Source organism: Eucalyptus grandis, chromosome 5 (assembly GCF_016545825.1).
Source record: "Eucalyptus grandis isolate ANBG69807.140 chromosome 5, ASM1654582v1, whole genome shotgun sequence".
Taxonomy (NCBI): Eukaryota; Viridiplantae; Streptophyta; class Magnoliopsida; order Myrtales; family Myrtaceae; genus Eucalyptus; species Eucalyptus grandis.
Genome location: NC_052616.1, coordinates 54,911,966 through 54,939,233, shown reverse-complemented (window position 1 = coordinate 54,939,233; position 27,268 = coordinate 54,911,966). Strand labels below are relative to the sequence as shown.

The window sequence follows — 27,268 nt, the reverse complement described above, 5'->3', positions numbered from 1 at the left end:
AAAGACAACCGATGCCTAAATTTTATCTATACATGCGTAACAGATTATATTTTACTTTGGAGCTATTATCCTATGCAAAAAGAGCAATATAACATTACAAATACTAAGATAGATAAGAAGATACCTGTAGTTACTTACCGGGAGTGAGTGAGATAGGGTGTGAACCCCGAGTTTGGCAAGTATCAAGGCGTCATCTTACCTGGTGATATGAAGAGGTTGCTTTTCCAGGGCTCGAACCATTCTTCGGTTGCCTGTTAAAACAATTAATGATTTGTCTAGGACCCGAACCTTTCTTCGGTCGCCTTGACGGGAAATTGCTCCTCCAGGACCCGAACCATTCTTCAGTCGCCTGTTGGAGCAATCAGTGGTTTGTCTCGGACCCGAACCATTCTTCGGTCGCTATGACGGGAAATTGCTTCTCCAGGACCCGAACCATTCTTCGGTCGCCTACTAAAACAATCAATGATTTGTCTAGGACCCGAACCTTTTTTCGATCGCCTTGATGGGAAATTGCTCATCTAGGACCCAAATCATTATTCGGTCGCCTGTTGGAGCAATTAGTGGTTTGTCTCGGACCCGAACCATTCTTCGATCGCCTTGACGGGAGATGCACCGACCTTTCTCAGGGCATCTCATTTGTGGGTGCCTGATTTGTATCGAGGACACCAGTTGGTACCCGACCTTTCTCGGTAGATGCGCCGACCTTTCTCAAGGCATCTGTTTTGTGGGGGTGTCTGACCTTTGTCAAAGACAACAGCTGGTACCCGACTTTTCTCGAGAGGATGCTCCGACCTTTCTCAAGGCATCGATTCTAGAAGATACCTGGACATTCACAAGCATATCAAAGAGTACTTGGATATTCACAAGTACCAACCTGAAGGGTATTTGGGCCTTTGCAGGCGTCAAAATGGGTATTTGGCTGATCATAGGTATTGAAGGGGTACTTGGATGATCACAAGTATGAATTCTTGGGGGATACTTGGACATTCACAAGTATCGAAGGGGTACTTGATAATTGGAAATATTGAGAACATACCTTGGATATTTGTGAAGGTGTCCCACCTCCTGGCAATTGGGAAATATTGAGGGCGTACCTGGGATATTCGTGAAGGTCTCTCATCTCCTGGTAGTTGGAATATCGAGGACGTACCTTGGATATTCATGAAGGTCTCTCACCTCCTGGTAATTGGGAATATTGAGGACGTGCCTCGCATGTTCATAAAGGTCTCTCACCTCTTGGTAAATGGGAATATCGAGGACGTACCTGGGATATTCGTGAAGGTCTCTCACCTCCTGGTAATTGGGAATATTGAGGGCGTGCCTCGCATATTCATGAAGGTCTCTCACCTCCTGGTAATGAGAATATCGAGGGCGTACCCGGGATATTCGTGAAGGTCTCTCACCTCCTGGTAGTTGGGAATATCGAGGACGTACCTGGGATATTCGTGAAGGTCTCTCACCTCCTCGTAATTGGGAATATCGAGGGCGTACCTGAGATATTCGTGAAGGTCTCTCACCTCCTGGTAATTGGGAATATGGAGGACGTACCTCAAATATTCATGAAGGTCTCTCACCTCCTGGTAATTGGGAATATCTAGGATGTACCTGGGATATTCATGAAGGTCTCTCACCTCCTGGTAATTGGGAATATTGAGGACGTGCCTCGCATATTCATGAAGGTCTCTCACCTCCTGGTAGTGGGGAATATCGAGGACATACCTTGGATATTCATGAAGGTCTCTCACCTCTTGGTAATTGGGAATATTGAGGACATGCCCCGCATATTCATGAAGGTCTCTCACCTTCTGGTAATATAAACTTGAATGTAGCACGAGGCTTACCTGGATGGCCGTAGGCACTCAAAATGGCTGGAACACCTGGGTAGCCACAGGTGTACAAAGTACTGGAATACTTGGATGAACATAAGCATTTAACGATATGATCTGGGACCACTCAGGCTGGTCCAAGTGCTAGGAAGCATACCTGAACAACGGTGGGTACTTGACGATATGGGGATACCTAGACAGCAGTAGGTATTCCAAGAGATACTTGGTCAGTCACAAGTATCAATACTCTGGGGACAACTCGAACAGGTCGAGTGTCAGGAAAAGGGAGTATTCGAATAGTGACCGGTACTCAAAGACAATAGGGATACCTAGACAGCAGTAGGTATTCAACGATAAAGGGATATTTGGTCAGTCACAAGTATCAATACTCTGGGGACAACTCGAATAGGTCGAGTGTCAGGAAATATGAGTATCCAGACGGTGGCCGATACTCAAAGACAATGGGATGCTAAGACATTTGCAAGCATCAAAACTCAATGGACAATTCGAATAGGTCGAGTGTCAAGAAGAGAGTACCTAGACAGTGGTAGGTACTTTAAGACAAATGGGGACATGGATATGTTTACCTGGCAATATTTCTGATCTCTGAGAGTATGTATACTATTTGCACAGTATGCACACATGATTGTATATGCAGTAAATTCATGAGTTAAATGGGATTCATGCATGACAATTTTGTCAGCTTTGGCATCATCCGAATTCCACTGGGGAAAATTTGAAAGACAACCTTCATTCCAAATGTAGATGTCTTGAGCATGCCAGATGAGGGACTTTCAGTCTGAAAGGACTTTCCACTCTCTCTCTCATGGAAAAGGCTATCCTAACCATTGATGCAGGATTTATAAGGACCACACTTCTCACTGTCATCATGTCAGTAGGGGTCTGAGTATTCTCGCAAGTGGTACGACTTTACCAATGTGAGAGGTCTTTGTTGAAATTGTGATGAAGACTTGGTCAATAGCTTATCAAATGGGACCGTCGAGGTCAAGGCTCATGAACGAAGTGCCGCACGATCATCTCCCGGGTTTGCAAGTCAAGAGTCCTGCGAAAAGAGATAGAATAGTCTTGCTCGTACTTCTTCGAGCGATGCTTATAGACATATGAAATCCTACGTTAATTGAAGTGCCCCTAGTCTGAAGAGACTTTTACAATGGGATGTAATGTAGGCTTGATTCATGTGTAAAAGGGTGAGAGCTAGTGATTGCCTTGGCATTTGTCACCAGTCTTTCTTCTCACTGTCAAATGGAGGTTCTATGGACAGCAACATTTTCTTGGCTGTATTTTTGACTGGGGGGCATTGGCCTTGCTTTTACCGGGCACCTTTTTTCATGCCCCTATTTTTATTCAGTTCTTCATTTATGGGCATTGACCTTGCTTTTACCCAGGTACACTGTTTTTTATGCCCATGTTTTTTTATTCTTGTTGCTTGAGAGCTGATCTTGACAAGCTTAATTGAAGCACCGTTATTAGACTCTTGAGTCTTCATCTTCAACCGGCGCTCAGGCTATGACAATAACTTCTGCTTTGTCTCGATGTGAGGGTAAAACTACAGACTCACTTGGGTTGTACAATGAATACAAGTGCGTAAAGAAAGAATTGCTCTTCATGACTCTAGGGCACTTAAATTAATGCGAGTGTTCATATGCAATAAAGACACTTGAAGATTGATGCAAGTGCAAGCAAGAAAATTTCTATCCCCTTTCTCACCTTGTGATGCTAACTTGCTTTTGACTTGCCCCAGTGTGGGGTGGTTCTTTGACGGGAGTATAGCATAAATTTGTCAGTGTATGTGGCTCAATGGGGTGAGCGATGGAATGCCTCTCACTATTTTGGTTATCATACTATTCGCGAGAGAACTCTTTACCCTGCAGCCATGGAATTTTCTGCACTCATCTCACAAGTGTATAGACGGGGGGAATTGTGTGTAGGATATGGCTTGCCTTTCATCATTCTGACGCGCCTCATTCAGCATGCTCAATTAATCTTGTATTCTTCACTTAACTGTCTATTATGATAATCCTTAGTGGAATCAGTGACTTAGACAGGCAAAATCATCATGCAGAATTCATCTGGAAGTGACATGCAACATTTTGAATATGATGGAGTTTGAACTTTTCAAAACAAGTGAATGGTTTTGGCTCAAAAAGACATTCTTGGTAGCTTTAAGGGTCAACAGAATAGTATTGTTAAGTTTTGAACATCAAAAGGGTTATTCACAAAGGGGTGTCGATGGTTGTCCCTATTGATTAGGGATATGACACATGAATGATCAACCAAGGATTAGGGATTTGATCGGGTGTCTCTGCTTTTGCCCATGTCATTGATTTGTTATCCTTGTTTTTGACAGTCAAGTGATCCTGCAACAAACAAGAGGGAATGTATTAGTCATGAACTCTTTCAAGAGTCGAATAACTGGAGTCGATACAACTTTACCCTTCACTGGTTTGCAGATGATTGGGTGAACCTGAGAGGGGGACACGAAGTCCTATGTCCTTTGCTTCGTTAGGTTCAATTATTCTCTGAATTGGCTCCTGGATGACATGTCTTTTTACACGAAGCCAGGTGAATTTGATGTGGGTCATTTCCATGTACTAGCTTGACCAATATTGATTTGCCAAACCTAACCATCAAGTTTGGCTCTTGAATCCTGATGCTTCCTGCCAATAAGGGGAATATGTCAAAAGTGAATTCAAAGAGGGGGGAGTATTGGAAACGATACCAAATTACTCCTCTCCAAAGTCTGTATTTGCTGACTCCTAGGGATATTTGAATATCGATGACAGCCTTTTTGTCTCGGCACAATTTGACATTTCTTTCGATTGGCCTTCCTCACTCATGGCCATGTATGCATGATTGATGGTTGTCGATTGATCTTCAACGCCTTCTTTTTGTGGAATTTTTCTTCTGTCTTTGACTATGGCAGCATTGAGCAAAGTCATGTACCTCAAGCTTCTATGGAATCTGAGATAAAAAATCTCAAGCTTTCTGATGGCAATTACTCCTTGGAAGAATATGCGTCTAGAGTGAAGCTTCTAGATTCCAAAGTCATTGTCCAGGGTGTGGGGCTATAGATCGCCTTGACTGTCTAGATTTTCTCCCCATTGACAGTAATCACTTTAAAGGAAGAGAAGGAACTTCTTCCTTATGTTTTTGGGCTCGTCAAAGTTGAAACTGTAACATCTAGCTGTTTGGGTGCGTCGTGCGACAAAATAGTCATTTGGCTTAAGATGGAGCTGGGCAGGAGTGAGGCATGTCATGGATGCTTCGATTCAACTGTATACCTGTACCTATTACGTCTCACCTTTTGTATCCTGAAAATAGAAGAGAGGGGTTATCATTTCCAAAATTATATTCAAAGAATAAGACTCACCCTTTTGAAATGGGATGCTTCTTTCTGTTTGCCCCCGTTTTCTTGGCAAGGTGTCTTCGAATTTGGCAAGTTCACATGATGTGCTTGCTTCAAATGCCCCTTGTTACACTAAGTCAAAGGGGGTGGGTATGATCTTCTGAGACATGAAGTGAGTGAGTTAGAAAGACAAACATGATTTAATAATCTTGTTTTGACAAAAGCTTTTGGCAATAAAGCATTTTTTGTTTTCAAAAGTATATATCTTTGGGGGAAGAAAGCATGAGGAAGCCCAAATTTCGGTATTCTTCTTGGATGATAATTTTTTCATGGTTGGATAGCATCACCGGGCTGGTTTGGGATACCACCTCATGCTCTCAAAATATTTTCAACTTTTTTCAATAAGTGGATTTACATTTTGGAAAAGTGTTTTCAAAAGTTAGTTCCTCGAGCGAAACTGATAAAAACAAGCCAGACTTAAGAAAGATGTACAAGCTCCCACATAGGGGAATACAAAAGAAAATTAAAAAGGGTTCTACTCGAGCGGGCCTGCACCCATTTCCCCTTATGGTCCTTCATTGATGGTGTTCATGAAAAGGTCTCCAAACATGGTGGTCATGTCATCTGGCCCTTCTTTCTCTGTTGCTAAGGGTGGCACTTCATTGCCTGAATAATACCCGGCCTTCACCAGTCCTTGATAGATGTCAGCGGTATGTGCTTCGACATTTCTGCTCTAACTATCTTCAAAACTGAATACCGCGTTTACTTTGTCGGTGTGATCAGGGAGCGGATTGTCTTGGAATGAGAAAGCTTTAGTGTCTAACAGGTTCTAGATTCGACTCTTGAGGGCGAAGCACTCATCAGTTGAATGCCCTACTTCTTCCATGTGATAGTCACATATTTTTGACGGGTCATAGTTGGAAAAACTTTCAGCGTTGGGTCGTTTTGGCTCAATTGAAAGGAGGTTATTTTTCCGAAGGACTGCCAGTACTTGTGACGAAGATCCAGGAAGAGGAGTAAATTGTCTCTTATTGTTGTAACGCTGAGATGGCTGACGGCTGGTGGTCTGTTGCTGTCTTGCACTTGTCTGAATTGTTGGAGAATGATTATAGGTTGCATTGACATCTACCAGGGGTTCTTTATCTTTCTTCATGCTGAACTTGCCCGTGGATGCAGGTTTAGTGAACCAACCATCCCTCAACCCTATCTCGATTTGCTCCCCTACTGGAATGAGTTGATTAAATGATTCAGCGATCGTGGTTACCATTCGATTGCGGTACTCGTAAGGGAGGGTTTTGATAAACATCTTTCTCAGCTCGAAATCTGTTGGTTCAGGACTGATTTGGGCGGCCAGATTCCTCCATCGGATAGTATATTCTTTGAACGATTCATGCTTTTTCTTTTCAGTACGCTTGAGATCCTCACGAGAAGGGGTAATGTCCATTATGAACTTATACTGCTTGAGGAATGCTTCACTCACTTCGCTCCATGTTTCGAGGAGATTCATGTTCTTTGTAATGTACCACCTTAGAGGGCCTATTAGACTTGATTGGAACAACTGGATCATTAATGGTGCATTATTAACGTATTGGGTCATTCGAACCAAGTACATTTGCAAATGAGCCCTAGGGCAAGTCGTGCCATCGTACTTCTCAAACTCAAGCATTTTGAATTTTTCCGGCATTTTGACATTGGAATAAATGGAGAGGTCCGTCAAAGTAGGATCTTGAAGGCCTTGCAGTTGTTTCAGCTTCTCCTCAAGCTTTTCGAGGCGTTTGTCATGCTCAACTTTAGACAAACTGTTTGGCCTAGCTTTCTCGATCATGGTTGGGTGCGGATCATCCTCCAATTCGGGCATGTTATCGTTGATATCTCCACCTTGATCACCCCTAGTAGATGATTGTGGCAACAATACCTCGATTGAGGCCGGGGCGGGAGTGAGTTTGCCTTGGATGGAGTCTATCTGCCTTGAGAGTTGTTGAAGCACATTGAAGACCTGTTTCATTTCGTTTTCCATGACCGCAACACGGCTTGGTACATTCTCTTCGGCCATTCTTGCTCTTGCTTTTGAGCGAGTTTGGATCAGCGAACGTGATTACCTAGCCATGAATAAACAAGCATGTGTGAAGACAAGGCGTAGATAGGGAGTTTGTCCATGATGACGACCTAATCCTACTCTTTTGTTTATTCATGAAACGGTAGAGGATTTCCTAAGCATGAATTGAAAAATGGCATGTGACATGCTAGCATGGGCTAAAAGGCTATTCAATTCGAAAGGCGAAGAAAGCATGAATTGTAACAAATTTTGAAAAAGACTTCTATCCCTTTTTGAGGCAAATGAAAAATCTTGCAAAAAAGAACTTTTTAACACGCTTAAGAATAAAAACACCAACTGAAAGTAATTTCATTTGCAATTAAAAAAAAACTTTATGACAATTACTCCCAAATTTAGATGACCGTGATATTAAATCCTACACTAATCATGGACTACTCAATATATACAGGAAGGTAAGTAAATTGCAAAGTACACGAAATAAAAACTTCACGCGAGAAAATTGATGGCAATCACATAGACATGCGCATGATATGTGCGGCTCGATTTCTAACTGAGAAGGTTTGTTGAAATTAAAAGGATATCCACCCGTCGCAGTCTCGCGTTAGCAGCATACCCTCCTAACCTCGGCTAAGAAACTCGGGGAAAAGAAAGGCAACCTCTACATCGCAGTCTTACGTTCGAGGTCATATCTTTCTTAACACCATCCTAGAAATCCTATGGCGGCCCAGTCGTCCGGGCTGGGTTGTGTGTGCCATGTGTAGTGCTAAAACAAAAAGCATGCACAACAATTTATAATCACAAGATAATCTATTTTAAGCAAAATTAAAATAAATTTCTAAGCTTTTGACCTGCATGAAGAAAAAACCTAAGTCGAAAGAATTTAAACAAGACAAAAATGGCCTAAGTCCTCAAAGTCCCCGGCGGAGTCGCCAAGCTGTCGCGACCTCTTTTTTTCTGGCGCTCGCAATTGGGTACGAGCGCCTAAGGAGGCTAATGGCTCGCTGAATTTATTAAGCCCGAACTCTCCCAAGTCCACCAATTCACGACTTAATGGTTCAAGTTTTTAACCTGTAAATCAAATTTTAAATTGGAGTCGCCACTAATCGATTTGGGGTGGGTTGATTAAAAACCCAAGTGAAGTATCGGGAGAAATACTCACTCTGCGCAACCGAGAGAAATTAGGATCGGGGACTTGATTACACTAGTTAATCACTAATGCCCTTTCGGTACCTAATCTTGTTTAAACCCCGAGGTTTTTTGGATGTTCGAGGGATTTTCCATGCATTTTTGGGAAGAAAAGTATTTTTTGAGTCTTTTTTCATTTTGGACATAAAGAGATTCTTTGGATTTTTTGGTATTTTTGGAAAAATACAAGTCTTTTTTGGCTTTTTCTGATTTTTTTGGCTTTTTCATTAATTTTCGGCTTTTTTGGATTTTTGGCATTTTTTTGGATTTTTGGCATTTTTGGAAAATTTCAAAATATTTTTGGAAAATAATTTTTTTATTTTTCTCGATTTTTTAGAAAATAAAACATTTTCAACATTTTTTAAATATTTTTCGATTTTCTGGAAATTAAAACATTTTATAATATTTTTTCGAAAATAAATTATTTTTGATTTTTTAAAATAAATTATTTTTGATTTTTCATTTATTTAAAATATTATAAAAACTGACCGGTCGGATCCACGGGTTGGGTCCGACCCGGCCGGCGACCCGTACGCGGACTCGGGTTTTTCCTCTTTTTTTTTCCTTCAAAACAACGCCATGGCCGGGCGTTTGGGGACGCCCGGCCCGGTCCGACGACCCGGGTTCCTAGCAGAACCCTACCCGGATCCGGCTCCGGTCACCTCACCCATCCTCCAGCAACCCCTCGAACCGCAAACCCTACCCGATTTTCCGGGTCTGGATCCGCTTTGCAACCCGGAAAATCGCAAACCCTAGGGTTTGCGAATCTGCGGCGCCGAAGAGGAGACCGAAGCGATCTTGCGGCGACGACGGCCATGGCGGTGACGGCAACGACGATGGGGACCACGACGATGGCGATGACGACAAAATGGGATCGCGATGGACGGCAGGGACGATGGCGACGGCTTTTTTTTTTACCTTCTCTTGAACGAAGGCGATGACGGCGACGGCAGGGGCTGATCTACAATGGCAACGGCCACGGCGAGCAACGACGAAGCTGAGGGGCTTGATCTGCGACGGTGGAGGCCACGGCAAGGCCTGGTCTTGGTCGGATCTCGCCGGGGCTCTCTCTCTCTCTCTCCCTCGGGCTCGCCCTTCGAGCTCCCCGAAGTCTCTTAGGGGACCCCAAGCCTCGGCTGGCCTCTCTCTCTCTCTCTGTCTCTCTCTGTGTCTCCCTCTGATCTCTGTGTCTCCTCTTCGTCGGGGATGGAGGGCCTATTTATAGGCCGTGGGGTGGCCGGTCGACGGAGCTCGACCAGCGGTTGCCACGGCCTTCACCGGCCGAACCGGCGTCCCATCCGACGCCAGCTGCCCCTTGCTCCACGTGCGTCGTCGCTGCTCCTCCCCTCCGCTCCGGCGTCGCGCCCCCTACGCGTGCGCTGCAACTGCGCGAGGAAGAAGAAGACCCGGCTGGGCTGGGCTGAGGCAGAGATGAGCCGAGGGCCCATGCGGAGGCTGCTTCTCTTCTTTTCTGCTTTTTTCTGTTTTTTTGCTTTGTTTTGTTGTTTATTTATTATTCAATAAAGAAAATAAAAACTTAATTAATAAAATAAAATAAAATAAACCTAAATAAAATTAAGGCGTCAACAACGGTGTTCTAGTCGAGTTGCTCATCCACCAGCTTGGACAAAGGATTATATATGTGGTTCTTCAAGATCGTCAGATACTCATTATCCTATCTCGTCTTACATTTCATTTGATGAGCTATCACCAGAACATCTATGTTGCATAAGCCGTATTTCTAAAGAACGAGAACCTTCTAGTTATAATGAGGCCAAAGATGATCCTCATTGGGCCATGGAGGCTGAGTTACATGCTTTGATAGAAAATCATACTTGTGATATCGTACCATTGCCTGCTCATCGCAAACCAATTAGATGTAGGTGGGGTTTACAAGATTAAATACAGGGCATATGGTTCTGTAGAGAGATATAAGGCCCGATTGGTGGCCAAGGGCTTTACACAGCGAGAAGGTTTTGATTATCATGAAACTTTTTCACCTGTTGCAAAAGATGTCATAGTTCGTTCTTTCCTATCGGTTGCTACTTTTCGTGACTGGCCGTTGCATCGAATGGATGTGCATAATGCCTTTTTACATGGTGATCTGGATGAAGAAATCTACATGGATCTTCCACCAGGATTACGGAGATAGGGGGAGTCTAAGGCATGTCATCTTCATAAATCTCTTTATGGACTAAAGCAAGCCTCTCAACAATGGTACGCCAAGTTTACTAATGCACTTATAGCCGCTGGATTCAAACAATCTAAATATGACTATGCCTTATTCACTTGGACAAAAGGTATGTCATCTATTTACTTGATGATTTATGTTGATGACATACTTATAATGGGAAATGATGATTCTGATGTGAAGAGACTTAAAGAGTATTTACACTCTACCTTCCATATCAAAGATTTAGGGCCTTCTAAATATTTTCTTGGAATTGAGATAGCTCGTTTAGATCAAAGAATCTCTCTCAGCCAATGGAAATTCATAATGCAGATTATATCAGAAGCAAGACTGTTAAGCTGTAGACCAGCCATTATTCCTATCGAGCAAAATGCCAAGCTAACTTCTGTCAACTATGATACTGGCATATCCTCTTCTTCTGATGATCCATTGTTAAAAGATCCGTTGGGATATCAGAGACTCGCAGGGAAACTTATATATCTCATTATGACTAGGCCAGACATTTGCTATGCAGTGTAGACTCTTAGCCAATTTATGCATAGTCTAAAGTAATCTCACATGAATGCAGCCTTGAAGATTGTGAGATACTTAAAGACATGTCCAGGCTTAGGGATACTTCTTTCTTGAAAGTGCACCATGGAAATGATGGCTTACTGCGATGCAAATAATGTGACATGCCCTATGAGCAGAAGATCTATTACCAGATTCTGTATGAAATTTAGGGAATCATTGCTCTCATGGGAGACAAAGAAGTAGTCTACTGTATCTCTATCTTCAGCTGAAGCCAAGTATCGATCTATGGCCAAGACTGTCTGTGAAATAGTTTGGTTAAGGGGTTTATTTTAGGATCTCAGGGCATGAATTAAACGACTGACTACACTCTTTTGTGACAATGATTCAGCACTCAAACTTGCAGCAAATCTTGTATTGCATAAGAGGACAAAACATATAGAAGTCGATTGTTACTTTACTCGAGAAAAGATTCAAGAAGGAGTTATCGAGACAAGAGGGATCAGAACCTCGGAGCAACCAGCAGACATATTCACTAAACCTCTTTGCAAAAGACAACATGCATATCTTCTAAACAAGCTTGGCGTCTTGGACATATACAAGCCACCGACTTGATGGGGAGTGTTGGAAGATATGATTCAGCAAATTGTATCTAATTGAAAATTGATAGAGAATCGTGTATATTTTAGGATTAGAAAAATAGGGGAATACTTATTTTCCTTTATTAATTCCTTCTTTGTAATTAAATACATTGTACATTACAGAGATTACAATCAATAGAGAGAATACAATTTTCTTCTCCTATTTTTCTCCTTCCTTCCCGACGCCTTTTTCTTCGGTCTTCTAACATAGTCACCTCATTTTGTCCAAGTCAAGGTTGTTTCATGTTATTTACTTTGAGATATAATCATGATTTGTTTAGGTACCACTAATAGGGGTCTTGTCCCAGGGCATGATAACAATGCCATGTGTATTTTTTGCCTAACACTATATCGAGTTTTACTTTTCTTATAGTTTTCTGTTTTCCGTATTTTCATATTTATCTCGTTTTCGTGTGTTTTTCATGTGTATGCTTGATGGATACCCATTTTTGCTAGCAACCATACACGATAATTTAGTAGGATGTACCTAAGGGTTTAAGATTTGACAAGGCCACCTGAAAACATGTTTTCAATAAAAATGAAGCAAGTTCAGGTGTTGAAAAACAATTAGTGTAATCAAGGCCACGTTCCTAAAATCTCGGGATAAGAACGCTTCAAGTGCCAAAAGTTGGCACAAAGGGACACTTAAGTGCCAAAAGTTACGAAAGGTACACTTAAGTGCCACATTCGAAAAACGGATCACTTAAGTGCCACTCCGGCCAAAATCCGGCCAAAAGGCTGACGTGGCATTTTCCGACGAATTTCCGGCGAAATGAACCCAAAACGACGCCGTTTTGCGTTGACGTGGCAAATAATGCAAAAACGGCGTCGTTTTGACCGACGTATTAAAAAAATAATAAATAAATTAAATAAATTAAATTTAAAATTAGATTAAGTTAAAATATTAAAAAATAAAAATTTTAAAATTAGATTTAGTTAAAATATTTAAAAAATAATAAATTTAAAATTAAATTTAGTTAAAATATTAAAAAATAATAATTTAAAAATTTTAAAATATAAAAATAATTCAAATAATAATTAATTTAAAATTACATTTAGTTAAAATATTGAAAAAATAATAATTTTAAAATTAAATTTAGTTAAATATTAAAAAATAATAATTTTAAAATTAAAAAATTTAAATAATTAAAAAATAATTTTCGAATGAGATTTAGTTAAAAATTAAAAAAATTAAAATTAAATTTAGTTAAAATTTTTAAAAAATAATATTTAAAAAAAATAAAATTTATGAAAATAAAAAAAAAAATTATTTTAAAATTATTTTTAGTTAAAATATTTTTAAAAAATAATTTTAAAATTAAATTTAGCTAAAATATTAAAAAATAATAATTTTAAAATTAAAAAAATTAAAAAAGGGGGGCGATGGCTAAGGCTCCCTCAACCACCGGCCCCCTTTTTATTAATTTTATTAATTTTTTAAAATTTTTTTAATTTTAAAATTATAATTTTTTAATATTTTGCTAAATTTAATTTAAAATTATTATTTTTTAATATTTTAACTAAATCTAATTTAAAATTATGATTTTTTATTTTTAAAAAATTTATTTTAAAATTTTTAATTTTTAATATTTTAACTAAATTAAATTTTAAATTATTTTTTAAAATTTTTAACTAAATCTAATTTTAATTTTTTTAAATTTTTAAAATTTTTAATTTTAAAATTATTATTTTTTAATATTTTAACTAAATTTAATTTTAAAATTATTATTTTTTCAATATTTTAACTAAATATAATTTTAAATTAATTATTTTTGAATTATTTTTAAAATTTTTAATTTTTAATTTTTTAATTTTTAAGTATTTTAACTAAATTTAATTTTAAAATTATTATTTTATAAATATTTTGACTAAATCTAATTTTAAATTTAATTTATTTAATTTATTTATTATTTTTTTATCCCATGAGTCCAAAACGACGCCGTTTTTGCATTATTTGGCCATGTCGCATGCAAAACGGCGTCGTTTTTGGCTTCGATTCGCGGAAAAATGCCACGTCGGCATTTTGGCCGGATTTTGGCCGGATTGGCACTCAGTGATCCATTTTGCCGATTTTGGCACTTAAGTGTACCTTTCAGTAACTTTTGGCACTTAAGTGTCCTTTTGTGCCAACTTTTGGCACTCCAGGGGTCCTTGTCCCCTAAAATCTCTAGTTCATGAAAAGTGAAATGTCCTCTTACATTTCACTTAGTCCCTAGCTGGCTTAGAATAGGTTAGTGATGCCACAAAAGTGAAAGAACACTAGGTAAATCATAATGAACCGAGTCAACTGAATGTTGCAAATTGGTTGAGTTTGGGAATCTATGCCAAGCATTTGCACAACCTCGTAAGAGGCTCTGGCTACTTTCACTCGGCAAGTGATCACCCTAATAGACACTTGATCCCCGAATCTCACTTGGGGCCAGTCGTGACACATGCTAACAAAGAAACTTATTCATAATGAATATTCATCTTTATCCTTCATATGCATTGTTCATTACCCATAACTCGCACATAAAACTTTGAAAATACATTTTGATAACCTTAATTCATAATTGAATTTCTTCAAATCCCATTGCTTTGCAACACTCTAAATTATTATCTCCAAATAGTTCACAAAACTTAACAAATCCTAAATTGGCCGTCACAATTTGAAATTCACATAACCATAAATTAATTTTAAATGCCACATTTGCATTTTTAATGGAAAATGTTAACGGTATTAACTTTAAGACTCGATTGAAACAATTTGACAAGTTTTAGGACTTAATTGCACTTTTTATAAGTTTTTGGGACTCAATCGTTTTTTTGGGACTTCAAGAAGACTTATCCCTTCTTCTTTTTGCCTTCAAGTGCAGGAGCTATTGTAGGAGGAAAAGAAAGTGGGTTACATGGGCTTGAGCTTTGGGCTGAGGTGACTTGGACTTGGGCCAATTGTTTTCTTACTTTTTTTTATAAGCCCAATTCTTACCCATCTAACAGCACGTGCTTACAAAATGAATTGAGAGCAGGGGAAATGTCGTCAATCCTGATGATGGTTCTTACGAGTAAGTGGCGGATTCTTTTCACTGGTACGAGATGTTTATGGCACCATTTAGGTATTTTAATGAGAAATGATTCGATGTTAGTCTTTAATTTACTATAAACCAATAGTCTATTATAGATAACAAAAAATCAAATAATAGATGGTTATAAATTGTTGTGGAGCTCACTCCTTCAAGAGTTTGTGACTTACAACAAGTTATTATTCTCATAGTGGCCCAAAAACTGTTATACTAGCAAAGCCTTATTTTTATACCTTTAGTTTTCCATTTCCCCCTAAATCCAATACCTAGCCTCTTACTACCATTAGGATGCGTTCTCAAATTTCTATTGTTTCCTTTGCCTTCAAGAGACTTAAAAAATTGGAGTACCTATTAGGAAAGTCCCACATCATAGAATTTATATAATGTTGAGTAATTAATATATCTTAGTTAACTCATAACTTATTGGCTTAACTTTTTAAGTAAAAGTTGGTCCAATTGGATATGTTGATAGGCTCAAGGGTGTCCATTGGGAGGCTGCTTATCAATCCACCATTGTTTAGTATTCAAGGAGGGGACGGCAGCAATCAATGTAGAAACAAATCTAGAACTGCCTGGTTCTCTTAATAAATATATTACGAAGGTCTTACCTCTATTGCATCATCTGTCATTTCTTTATGCCCTATTGGTTTCGAGTTTGTTAGCTAAGTTGCTATTTTGCAATTGGACTTTGTTTTGAATGGCAAATTGATTACAAGTGGTAAAATTTCTTTACGAAGACCTGTGGGAATTTGACCACAGCATAAGAATGGTGGAGCTGCCAATTTAAGTTCTCTCAGATTTACACTATCTGCTGCTAGAAGTTCTAGTAGGTGAGCAATAATGGCTATATCAGCACATGATATGCAACATGGAATCAGCACCATTCCTATAGTTCTTTTCTATGGAAGGGAGAACTTATATTCCTCCATCCAATAAAACCACACACACACATATTTACAAACAATCTTTCATGTCTAAAGGTTCAAAATATAATTAGCATCAAAGATTCAATTTGTACTTAGATGTACAAGACATACCATATATATATATTAATATAAAATCCTTCCATGTCTATAGGTTTAGACATGATTAGCCTCGAAGAGAAGACACTTAGTACGTGACATTGGTGTTTGCTCCGTGTTCATCACTTGATGAGAGTCGAATGTGCAGACCTAAAGGTGGATTGGTCTGATCCGAGCTCTTCCATCGGTCTTTCCGTGCTGCTAGTGCTGGGGAAGAAGGCCAGTTGTTGGGGCAATTCTAGAGGAGAAAGGTGGCTGTCCAACGCGTTGACTACCACCGCCATTGTGGGTCTATAATTTGGATCTTGCTGTACACATGCTAAACCGATTTTGAGACATCGAACAACTTCATTTCCTGAATACGTCTCCCCAATCGCCGGATCTAATACTTCCAATGGCCTACCGGCTTTCCATTTTTTCCACGCCTAAAAGCAGTTAATTAAGAAAAAACTCTCAGTATGTCAAATTTGCTTTTAACAATTTAGTTATAGAGTCAATTTGTGTAACTTACATAGCTAGCAAGACCTTCACCCCATTTGCTTGCGAGAAGGATATATTCTTCTCACCGCTAATAAGCTCAAGAAATAGTACACCAACACTATAGACATCAGACTTCTCAGAGAAGTCACCATTCATTGCATACTCAGGTGATATGTAACCGCTGCAAACAATAATTTATCAACAATAAAAGCATACGGAAGCATAGAAAGTAGAGAACAAAGCATAGCAATACTTACAGGGTTCCAATGACTTTTGGTGTTTGCTTGTGTTTGACCATCTTTGAAAATCCTTGCCATGCCGAAATCTGAAATCTTCGGGTTCATTTCACTATCCAACAAGATGTTGCTTGGTTTTAGATCACGGTGAATGATTCAAGTCGAGAGTCCCGATGTAGATAGAGCACTCCTCGAGCAACCCCACATGCTATTTGGTAACGTGTCGACCAATTCAATTGCCTACTCTTTTGAGGATCTGCATATATGCACAATTAAAATGCAGGTATCTTCGATTAACAAATACTCTTGTATAGATTTTGTGGAAGTAACTTTAGGTTCCAAAAGTTAGTAAAAGATTCAACATAATTTGAGGCTAATCACATATTCAAATCAACATGGAAAGCAATGGCTAAGAAACATATTGAAATGCAGCTTACCAAATAAAAAGTAGTCAAGACTTTTATTTGGCACAAACTCGTAGACAAGCAGTTTTTGTTCACCCTCTAAGGAAAATCCGAGAAGCTGCACAAGGTTTCGATGTTGAAGCTTCGCTAGCAATATGACTTCATTCTTAAATTCAACGGTCCCTTGTTCTGAGCTTTGAGATAGTCTCTTCACAGCTATCAGTTGTCCATTTGGAAGCTTACCCTAAAAGTTTAGTATTTTGATGATTAAGAACACATTAATTGCTTTGATCAAAACATTTCAAAATTAGGAAATTTAAGATTTTCAAGTATTTTTTTACACTAAAGGACTTTCAAGTATAATAATTGACAGTACCTTGAAAACTTCGCCAAATCCGCCCTCTCCCAATTTGTTTTGATGAGAGAAATTGGCTGTGGTGGCTCTTATGGTGGCTAAATCATACTGCGGGGACTCGGCATCTGTAACTACATCCTCCTTTGTAATTTCATTTATGCCTAAAAGATGAAGAAACACGAGATGGTTATTTCACCCGGAGCATGGAACAGTACATCAAGTCTATCAAAGAATATGACAAAGGTACATATTTCGTACCATTTCGATCTCCTTGGACATCTGCGTACGTCCCGGTCGCTTTCTTTGGACAAAAACAACAAGCAAAGAAGAAAAACACTAGGCCTTCGCCAACGCCGATGGCAACAACAAGGATTATCCCAGTAGATTTATTGCTTTTGCCTACATAATAGCATCACCATATGTCTTTAGTTAAATGAGATTCTACAAACTAAAATTGATAGGTCAAAACAAATGTCAAAAATAGAGAAAACCAAAAAAAGGACGCTTAAAGAGACCCACAATGCATAATCAGTCCATTCAGTCCCACGTGAGTGCACCATAAATATATAGGGGAATATCCCTTAATTGATTAAAAGAGACCTTGATTCGGGCGCATCAAGTTCTATGGAACAATTCTCAAATCCAACTCAAATTTCATTGATTGATCCAGCCAATCCTTACTCTTGCAAGCAAAGGCCAATTTTGGCTAATTTTGATTTGATGGGTTCAAGATTGAAGATGTTGAGTCCATAGGGAAGTTGTCGATTCAATGGACTAGTTGTCAATTTCATGCTGATCAATCAAAACTATTAAGATGTCGATTTACCAATTTGTTGTCAACTTTGAGACTATAATCACTACTTAAGAGCTACCTAGCAACCCAAGGCTCTTCTGGTTGATATCCATGGTTGTTAATTGATATTCTAAGGTGGATATTTGCCTTTCAAGACTGGTGGACGAATTTGGAAAGTCTTATCCTAGCCATTATGCATAAAATCTCAGTTAAATGCATTTAGTCTTAGTTACTAAGCTTCTTAATTCTTAGTCTTTCATTAGTCTTTATTATGATGTGAATTTCAAGAGTCTTCATTATGTGAATACCTCAAGAGTCATCTCGGTTTGTAGGATTTCAAGAGTCATTTTCTTTTGTTTAGAAGTATCCCTCTATAAATAGAGGTGTAATCTCATTTGTACGAGACAAGAACTAGATTTGATGAATATTGTTAGAGATATTTAGGGTATCTTCTTTCATTCTCGGTATCTATTTTGATTATGCATATCTGAAATGATTTCCTTAAATTGTCATCTATTCAAGCCTATAAGTAGGCTTGATGTACTCTTTTTTATGATATTGAAAATGTATAAAATTTCTCTATTTTGTTTTATTATTATTCTACATGGTATCAAAGCCATCACCCGTTACCGCTAAAATTTCTCTCTTAAAAAAAAAATGCCGACCCAAATCAAGCGTCACCTGGCATTGACCAGCCCTATCCAACCCTAATCAAATCCGGCATCGCATAACTCCATCCAACTCAGATCTAGCATTGTCTGGTGTCACGTAATCTCATTCATCCTAGTTCCAGTGTTGACTAGCCAAGATCTAACACCGATCGAGCTTCTCGGTTCCCTAGGAAAACTTTGTGATAGGAAAGGATGTTATTCAATACTTTGTTCCTATGTCTGAATTGTTGGTTCGATTGGTTACTGCTATTGTGACAAACTAGTTAAGCCATTAATATGAAGTGGTTTATTGATGTAATTTTTTTTTTATTGTGTTGGATTATTCGACTATTGAGGTTGAATCATTTGAATGAAAATATTGTAATAGTTTTCTTATTAATATTGAAAAATAGGTGATTCTGATGACTAAGGTCAATTCCACTTCCCTAAAAATATTGATAAGAAGCTTGAAGGTAGTACCAACTTTCAACAATAGAAGAAAATTGTAAAGCTAACTTTGACATGTGGAGCATATACACTTGACTAGGCCTAAATCCAAGAATGATGCAATATTCTTAGTTAGATGTTGAACTCTATGGAGAGTAATATAGTTGATCTAATAACTCATATTGACATGGTTAGAACCATGGAAGTATTTGGGTGCATTGTGTTATGGCCAAAATAACCTTTAACGGATTTATCAGTTATTGCAAGAATTTCACCGATCCAATAGGAAGAGGTATTCCATTATACAATACTTTGCTGATTTTAAGAGGATGTATGAGGAGTCGAAAGCTCTTCTCCCTATTTTAGCCAATGTTTAGCAAATGTAACTTTAGAGTGAACGATTGGTTGTAATGGGATCCCTAGGAGGTTTCGATCTATACTATAAAATTATTGGATCTCATATTATTGGAGGAGAGACTATTGCATCACTCACAAATACATTTGCTTGAGTTCTTCAAGTATCTTATGAGTTTTCTCAGGACACCATATTAGTTTAACTCTTATTTCCCACTCTCGAGCTGGTGGTAGTCGTAGGAGTGATAGAGGAAACCTTGGAGGACATAATGGTCATGGTAGCCTTGGTGGTGGCCGAGGCACAAGAACATGGAGAGGCCAAGGCCAATGGTAGCTTTATGGATAATCCTACATTTCTACTGATAGCTTAGGGGCTATCCGAACTTATCATTAATGTAGTGAACCTAATCACATTCATAAATTTTGCTACAAGTTACCTAGGAGACTAGGGCAATAACAATAATAATATACAAATGCTGCAAATGCTGCAACTAGTACCGATTCTTCTTCTTTGCCATAGTCTTCTAATTCAACGTAATAGTTATGTCTAATGAGAAATTTGCTTAGTATAAGCAATTTCAAATTTCACCGTCTACTTCTTTCACTACTACTTTAGTATAGATAGGTAATACCACTGCATGCCTTTTGGTTACTTCTTATCCTTGAATCATAGATTTGGGGCCTCTGATTTTATGTCAAGTATTTTAGGTATATTATCCTCTCTTCTCCATTATCATCCACTATTACCCTAACTAATGGTTCATCTACGAAGGTAATGAGGTCGATACAATTCATCCAACTCCTTCGTTGCCATTGTCCTTAATGCTTTATCTCCCACAGTTTCCTTTTAGCCTCATGTCTATTAGTAAATTAACCAAAAAATTTTAGTGCTAAGTGTCATTCTACATCAATCCTTGTATTTTCCAAGATTTGGCTAAGAAGAGGACGATTGGTAGAGGGCATGATGTAGGGCACTGTATGTGCTTGAAAATGCTTCATTTATGGCATGCTCTAGTGTTGCTTCCATATATCAAATCCATTGTGGTCTTGGTCATCCTTTGCTTCCTTCAGAAATTATATTCTAGTTATCATTCTCTCTCTTAGTTTAGAATGTGAGTCATATCAACTTGGCAAATTGTTTCAAGTCAATTATCCACCTTGAGTCATTAAGCAAGCAACATCTCCTTTTCCATTAATTAATTCAGATATTTGGGGTCCTTGTCATGTGGTTTCCAATTTGGATTTTAGATACTTATTACTTTTGTTAATAACTATTCTAGAGTCACTTGGCTACATTTAATGAAAATTCGTTTAGAATTGTTATATATTTTGTACCTTTATTTTTGAAATTCATGCTATGTTTGGTGTGTATGTTAAAGTTTTGCGTTCTAATAATGTTTTTTTTTTTTTTTTTTGGGTAAAGGTAGCGTTCTAATAATGTTAATGAGTACTTTTTTGCAAATTTTTCTAACTTTATGACACAACATGGTATAATCCATGAATCTTTCTATTTTGATACACCACAACTAAATGGTGTAGCTAAAAGGAAGAATAGGCATTTATTGGAAGTCACTAAATCCATGTTGTTTGAGATGGCCCCAAAACCCTTTAGTCTAATATTGTCCTAATTGCATGCTATCTCATTAATCGCATGTCTCTTCCTGTTTTGTGAGGTGATATTCTATTTTCTACTTTGTTTCCCAATCAGTCATTGTTAATCTTACCAGCCCATATTTTTTATTGTGACGTGAAATCTGCACAATTGAAAATTTATATGATCTTAATCCATCTTAATTATAGAAAAGACCAAACAACACAACCACCGTGCACCTAACTACTAAACAAGAGCCAAAGTACCTCGTGGTGGAGGCAGCGCATCTGTCTTTGGAGATGACGATGCGGGCAGCGGCAGAAGTGGCTCGCTGATCGGGCCGAAGAACCGATTATTGGTCTCGTACCGGAACTGGCAACTCGGTGCCACGATTAGCACTCCCATCTTCCCGGCACAGCACCATGTGAGCCTCCCGATGACTGTCACCAGGCAGTCGCTGCATTCCTGCTTCGTCAAGTCCGGCGTGCACTGTGTCATCGCGTAGATGGAGTCGAAACCCGTCGATGCGTCCCCTGTCGCATATTTCCTCAAGAAGCTGCCTCCCGCCGCCTCGCCCCGCAGTTCGTCCAGTAGAGTCTTCAGCGCTGAGTTGTACGTGTCCGGACTGGTGACGTTGTTCACGTTGACCACTTGGTAGTCGGGGTCGGTTGCGACTGTGCCGAAGATTGAGGTGCTAGAGTAACGGACGGTGCAGTTCTCGCAGTAGAGGACCGCCGCCTTCCTGAGGGGGCAGAGGCGGCGGATATCGGAGGTCGCCGCTTCGAGGCAGGTGCGGCAGCTCTCGGCAGTGAGGTCACCACGGCAGGAGCCGACAACGTAGAGGGTTTGGGAGGTGCCGGAGACCGCAGCGGAGGCATTGAAGAAGCCGTAGGTGAGGGACAAGGAGTTGGTGGTGGAAATGGAGGAGAGAAGGGCTGTGAGGGTGGTTTGGTAAGTGCCGTTGGCTGTGAAGTTACCGGCGGTGGCACAGATCTCGTGAGGGAAGAGATGGGCGTTCATGGTGGAAGCAAACATGAGCAAAAGAAAGAGAGCGAAATTTGGATGTTCCATTGCTTTGTCAAATTGATTTCGTCTTCAATTCTTTCTTTTGTATACGGATGATGAACAGTGGATAGAGAAGGAGCGAGTGAAGCTTCGTCCATGGGACCCACCAGCGCCGCGTTGCACCATGTGTCGATTGCTGAATGGTCCGACTCCATGGTGAGCCGGAGGGGCCCTAATTCCACTTTCTTTCTCTGAATCCACCCGCCAAGGACCTCCATTTTTTTTTTCCTTTCCGCACTCCTTTTATTTGCTTTGCTCCTTATTTAATTGCTTAATCACTTTTCCTCCTTTCCGATTTTCATGCCAACTGGTTCTACAGTCAGTCAATAGCATGGAGACAAAGAAGTTGCGCGTTGCGGATGATGAACAGTGGATATAGAAAGAGCGACTGAAGCTTCGTCCGTGGGAACCACCAGCGCCGCGTTGCACCATGTGTCGATCGCTGAATGGTCTGACTCCATGATGAGCCGGAGGGGGCCTAATCCCCCTTTCTTTCTCGGAATCCACCCGCGAAGGACCTCCATTTTTTCCTTTCCGTGCTCCTTTTATTTGCTTTGCTCCTTAATTAATTGCTTAATCACTTTTCCTCCTTTCCAATTTTCATTTCAGCTGGTTCTGCAGTCTGTCAAAAGCATGGAGAGAAAAAGTTCCGCGTTGCGGATGATGAACAGTGGATAGAGAAAGAACGGTGAAGCTTCGTCCGTGGGAACCACCAGCGCCGCGTTGCACCATGTGTCGATTGCTGGATGGTCTGACTCCATGGTGAGCCGGAGGGGCCTAATACCCTTTCTTTCTCGGAATCCACTCGCCAAGGACCTCCATTTTTTTTTTCCTTTCCGTGCTCCTTTTATTTGCTTTGCTCCTTAATTAATTGCTTAATCACTTTTCCTCCTTTCCAATTTTCATTTCAGCTGGTTCTGCGGTCTGTCAAAAGCATGGAGAGAAAAAGTTGCGCATTGCGGATGATGAACAGTGGATAGAGAAAGAGCAAGTGAAGCTTCGTCCGTGGGACCCACCAGCGCCGCGTTGCACCATGTGTTGATTGCTGAATGGTCCACCTCCATGCTAAACCGGAGGGCGCCTATGCAATATTTTCTCAATTTTTATTTCCCTTTATTTGGGAAAATGTCATAAATGGTCTCAGACTTTTATTTGGTGTTCAATTCTGTCCATAGACTTTCGATTGGCTCAATTTGGTCTCTGAATTATCAACAAATGTCCAATCTAGTCCTTCTATTTAGTTAAACCGTTAAGTGATGACGTGGAGCACTAATTGATGAAATGGAGCTGAGTTGGATTATTAAAATTATAACTCAATATATACTTTTAAAAAGGAAAACAAATTAGGGCTTCAAAAGCCCTCTTTTCAAAGGGACCATATCTGAGCAGAATCACAAAAGCTTTTAGTGTTGGAATCTAGCAACACCAAACAGATCGAAGAAGAGAGAAAACAAACCTGTACAGTGCAAAGCACCAAAGAATGGTTCCACGAAGCTCAACATCAATGGATCCATCCTTGAGGGAGAATCGGAAGGAAACACCGCCGACGTACACCGTGATTCCACGGGGAATTCGGCCGCCAGTTTGCAAAATCGATCTGCATATCCTCGACCGAGTGCATCAAAGCCCTAGCCCTCAAAGAAGCCTTCTCTCTCATGGCGACACAATTGTATCGGAAGAGATGAACTGATTCGAGGGGGGAAGTATAAAGCATAGCTTATCCATTTTTTATTTAATTTCTTTTGATCGGAATAGCTTATTTGTTTGCGATCCTTTTTTTCACATCGACGATTCTTCTTCCTTCCCAACATCAGACTTCTCAAAATTCTTAGATTGAGACTGGAGCGAAGATGGTTGGGTTGAGGTTAACGCTGGTGACGGCTCGAATCTTGGGGTCTTGGTGGGCGCAACATCCCTCATGCAGGTGAAACTTTGAATTTGCTCAATCGGAATTCAAAAAGTGAAGAACCGTGAGAGCATTGCAATTGAAAACTTTGAAGAGCTCGTGCTTCGTCTACCTTGAATGTGGATGACCCAGGAATTAACCAATGGGATATTGCTCATAATTCGGGAATTGAAGGACTTGCTTCCTAGAAGCAGATAAATTGGTTATCGTTTGAGTTGATTTTGACATTTTCACGTTTGTATACTGATTACACCAGATCCTCCCCGAAGTAAAATTTCAGAACCAAAAAAGCAAGAAGATGTGCAACAATTGAAGAAAGAAAGAGAGGGGGCTTAGGTTGGACATCCGTGTAGTTCAGTGAACTGACACTGAGCACTCACTAAAGGAGAAGGAACAGAGAGGGCTTGACCATACTAGTGTCAGGGAGCAAAATCAGATGCTTTTTGAATTTAATCCATAATTCTTCCCTCCATCAACTTCTCTGTGGTCTCGAGCTGTTAACAGCAAACATATAGCGAAGGAGGAGAAATTAGGAAATAGCAATAGGCCTAGTGATCATGATTGGTTGCAATAAAAAGTTGTTTTTTGAGGAACAACAATGTTAAATTCATTCACTGCTGGTGTTTGCAATGAAAAGTGATGTTCTTACAATGAAAATTCATTGAAGTTGTTACGAAAGAATTTTCATTTCTGCCTCTGAATAAGATTGGCTTGTTATTGTTGATAAAGCCTTACCATAATGGTCATGAATTCACCTGCAAAAGTTGAAAGATGGAATTGATAAACATGCATATGGCTATCAAACCATTTGAGAATGGGAATGCCGACTGAAATTACCTTTATTTAGATCTCTTTTTCATAAACCTTCATTGAGACATGTTTCGCTAAAGTAGCAATCAATGAAACACTCTTTTATAGGATAATATATTCTACTCAAGTAAAACACCTAAATGAGCTTGCAGGCATAAATTTCAAGATGCAGCAACCGGGTGTTGCAAAAAATACGAAGAATAAACTAAATGATTTCAAGTTTTCAAACCCATCGCCATTGCATTAGGTGTTCGCACTCAGAATTGCATGCCGGCTGTAAAAATTAAGTTTCACCGTTGCACTTTCCTCGTCGACGTGGCCACCTGTTACCATTTAGACTCGATATCTACCAAAAAGCATGCTTGATTGAAAGAACTAGTAGAACTCCTCATAGCAGAGTTGGTTGTCGAGTGTAAGCTGCAAACATTTCCTAAAGTAGGATAGTGCGTTGGTTTTTTCCTACTAACATACGAAGAGCATAGCAAATAAAAAATTAACCGGAACGTGTGAAAAGATAATTCATATAGATAGAAGAACAATAGTCTCTGCTCCTTGGGGATCCTTGAAGGTAACATACGCAACTTGAGAATGCTCATTACTAAAAGAGGAAAAACATAGCGTGAACCTCCATGGGAATCTAGTATGTGCTAAAATCGCAAAAAGGCTTCACTATCATCAAAGGGGAGACCAATATGCAATGGAACAAAAAATTAAAAAAAAAAAACAACGATTTTAGAGTCCCTTCTTTAATATCCTGTAAATGAGCACAACAAATACAAAAAGAAGGTAACATCATATAATAGTATCATGAAAATGAAAGCTAACCTTTGCATTTTAACATTTTCGATTTCACCTAAAAACGAAAAAAAAAAAAAAACTCCTCTATATCCAGCTTGAATGCATCGAGAGAAAGATTGCTGACTTTCATGGTCCTTATTTAGGAAGGAGCAACAGAAAGTAAAACACCAACCTTGTTTAGAGAGATTGGGGGACTCACAAAGAAACAGCCGCAGGCAAGCCAACTATTCAAGAGTATTGAGTGTAATCTTTACCACCAATAGATTAGACAAAAATAAGGCAATTTGCATTTCTTTTCATATATTGAATGTACTATAAAATAAAATAAAAACAACCCATAATGCTTGTTCTCTTAACAACATTGCCACATCTTAAACGCTTCCTAAATTACCAAAAAGAAAAAAAAAAACATATCTCTTGGTCTTAAATTCAAAAGTATCATATCAACAAAAAGTACTAGAGCATGTCCCATTTCCAACTCTTCAAACAGCTACTTCTAGTCAATTTGCCTCTTTCTTGGAGATCTTATTGATCCAACACTTCCAGTATTGTTCAAATGCTACTCAGCTTGTTTCCTTTCTTCTTGCTTCTTTTTCATGATGTTTGCCTTTTGCCGCTGGACAAAAGAAATGCATCAATCAAATAATCAAATGTCAAATCTTTACTTAACAATAGTTTTCTATTATAAAGTTATGCCTCTAGTCCTGTTATAGTGATAAATTTGCGTGATGTGCTCTCCACCTTCTTCACACTGACCATATTGTAGTCAGTATTTCTTAGTATAGAAATGAATTGACTACCTTCCAGTTCAGGCTATTAAGAAGATCAACTCTCAATTTAAAATGACACATGTAATTATTCGAGCACGTAGTCACTTACTTAAAAGTAAGGTCAAGAGTACCTCTCGAGTGGTGGCATTGTTATGATGCATCTTTGTAACAAGTGGGTTGGCTTCTCTTTGTCCTAGTTTTCTTCATCCTGTCCATTAAGAAAATGAAGTCAAAAATATTGACACAAACAAAGACTAAAGACAGAGTAAATAAACCTTACATTTTCCTTTTGTTTCAATGGACAAGTTCTTGAGTTGTGGCCTCGTTTGAAGCACAAATGGCATGTGAGTTTTTTGCCTTGTCTTGACACTTTGAACCCCTTTCTAGATTCTCCTTCCTCTCTTATCCTTTTCCGTTTAGGCCTACCAGGCATAACTCGAGGCATTGGTGCCACTAAGGGCCTGTTTGTTTTCACTTCTTTTTCTATTTAAAAACAGGTTTTTTTGTTGTTTTGTTCCTGAAAACAAAAAATGAACAGAAACGTATTTGTTTACATTTTTGTTCCAAATCTATTTTTTTGTTCCCAAAAACACATCTGGAACAGAAACAAGAAACAAAAAAAAAATTGTTTCTTGTTTCTGGAACAAAATTTATGAACATTTTTTCTCTCTTCCATTTTCTTCTCTCTTTTTTCTTCTTCTTTTTTCTTTCTTTTTCTTTGGCGGTCGCCGGCCTCAACCATGGCCGGC

General features: G+C 39.1%; 1 protein-coding gene and 1 long non-coding RNA gene across 3 annotated transcripts in view; one reads left to right on the top strand and one right to left on the bottom strand.

Moving 5' to 3' along the window:
- The window catches only part of LOC104425240, a 47,192-nt gene that overhangs the window by 8,605 nt on the left and 11,319 nt on the right, over positions 1–27,268 (top strand). The gene's annotated exons all lie outside the window — the stretch shown is intronic.
- LOC120294155 (cysteine-rich receptor-like protein kinase 25) lies at positions 16,630–22,233 on the bottom strand. The gene is made up of 5 exons (XM_039314156.1): positions 21,437–22,233; positions 17,594–17,734; positions 17,357–17,496; positions 17,014–17,224; positions 16,630–16,832 (listed from the first exon to the last, which is right to left on the bottom strand). Exons 1-5 carry the CDS (start codon positions 22,203–22,205, stop codon positions 16,714–16,716), a joined length of 1,380 nt encoding a protein of 459 aa, XP_039170090.1. The 5' UTR covers positions 22,206–22,233; the 3' UTR covers positions 16,630–16,713.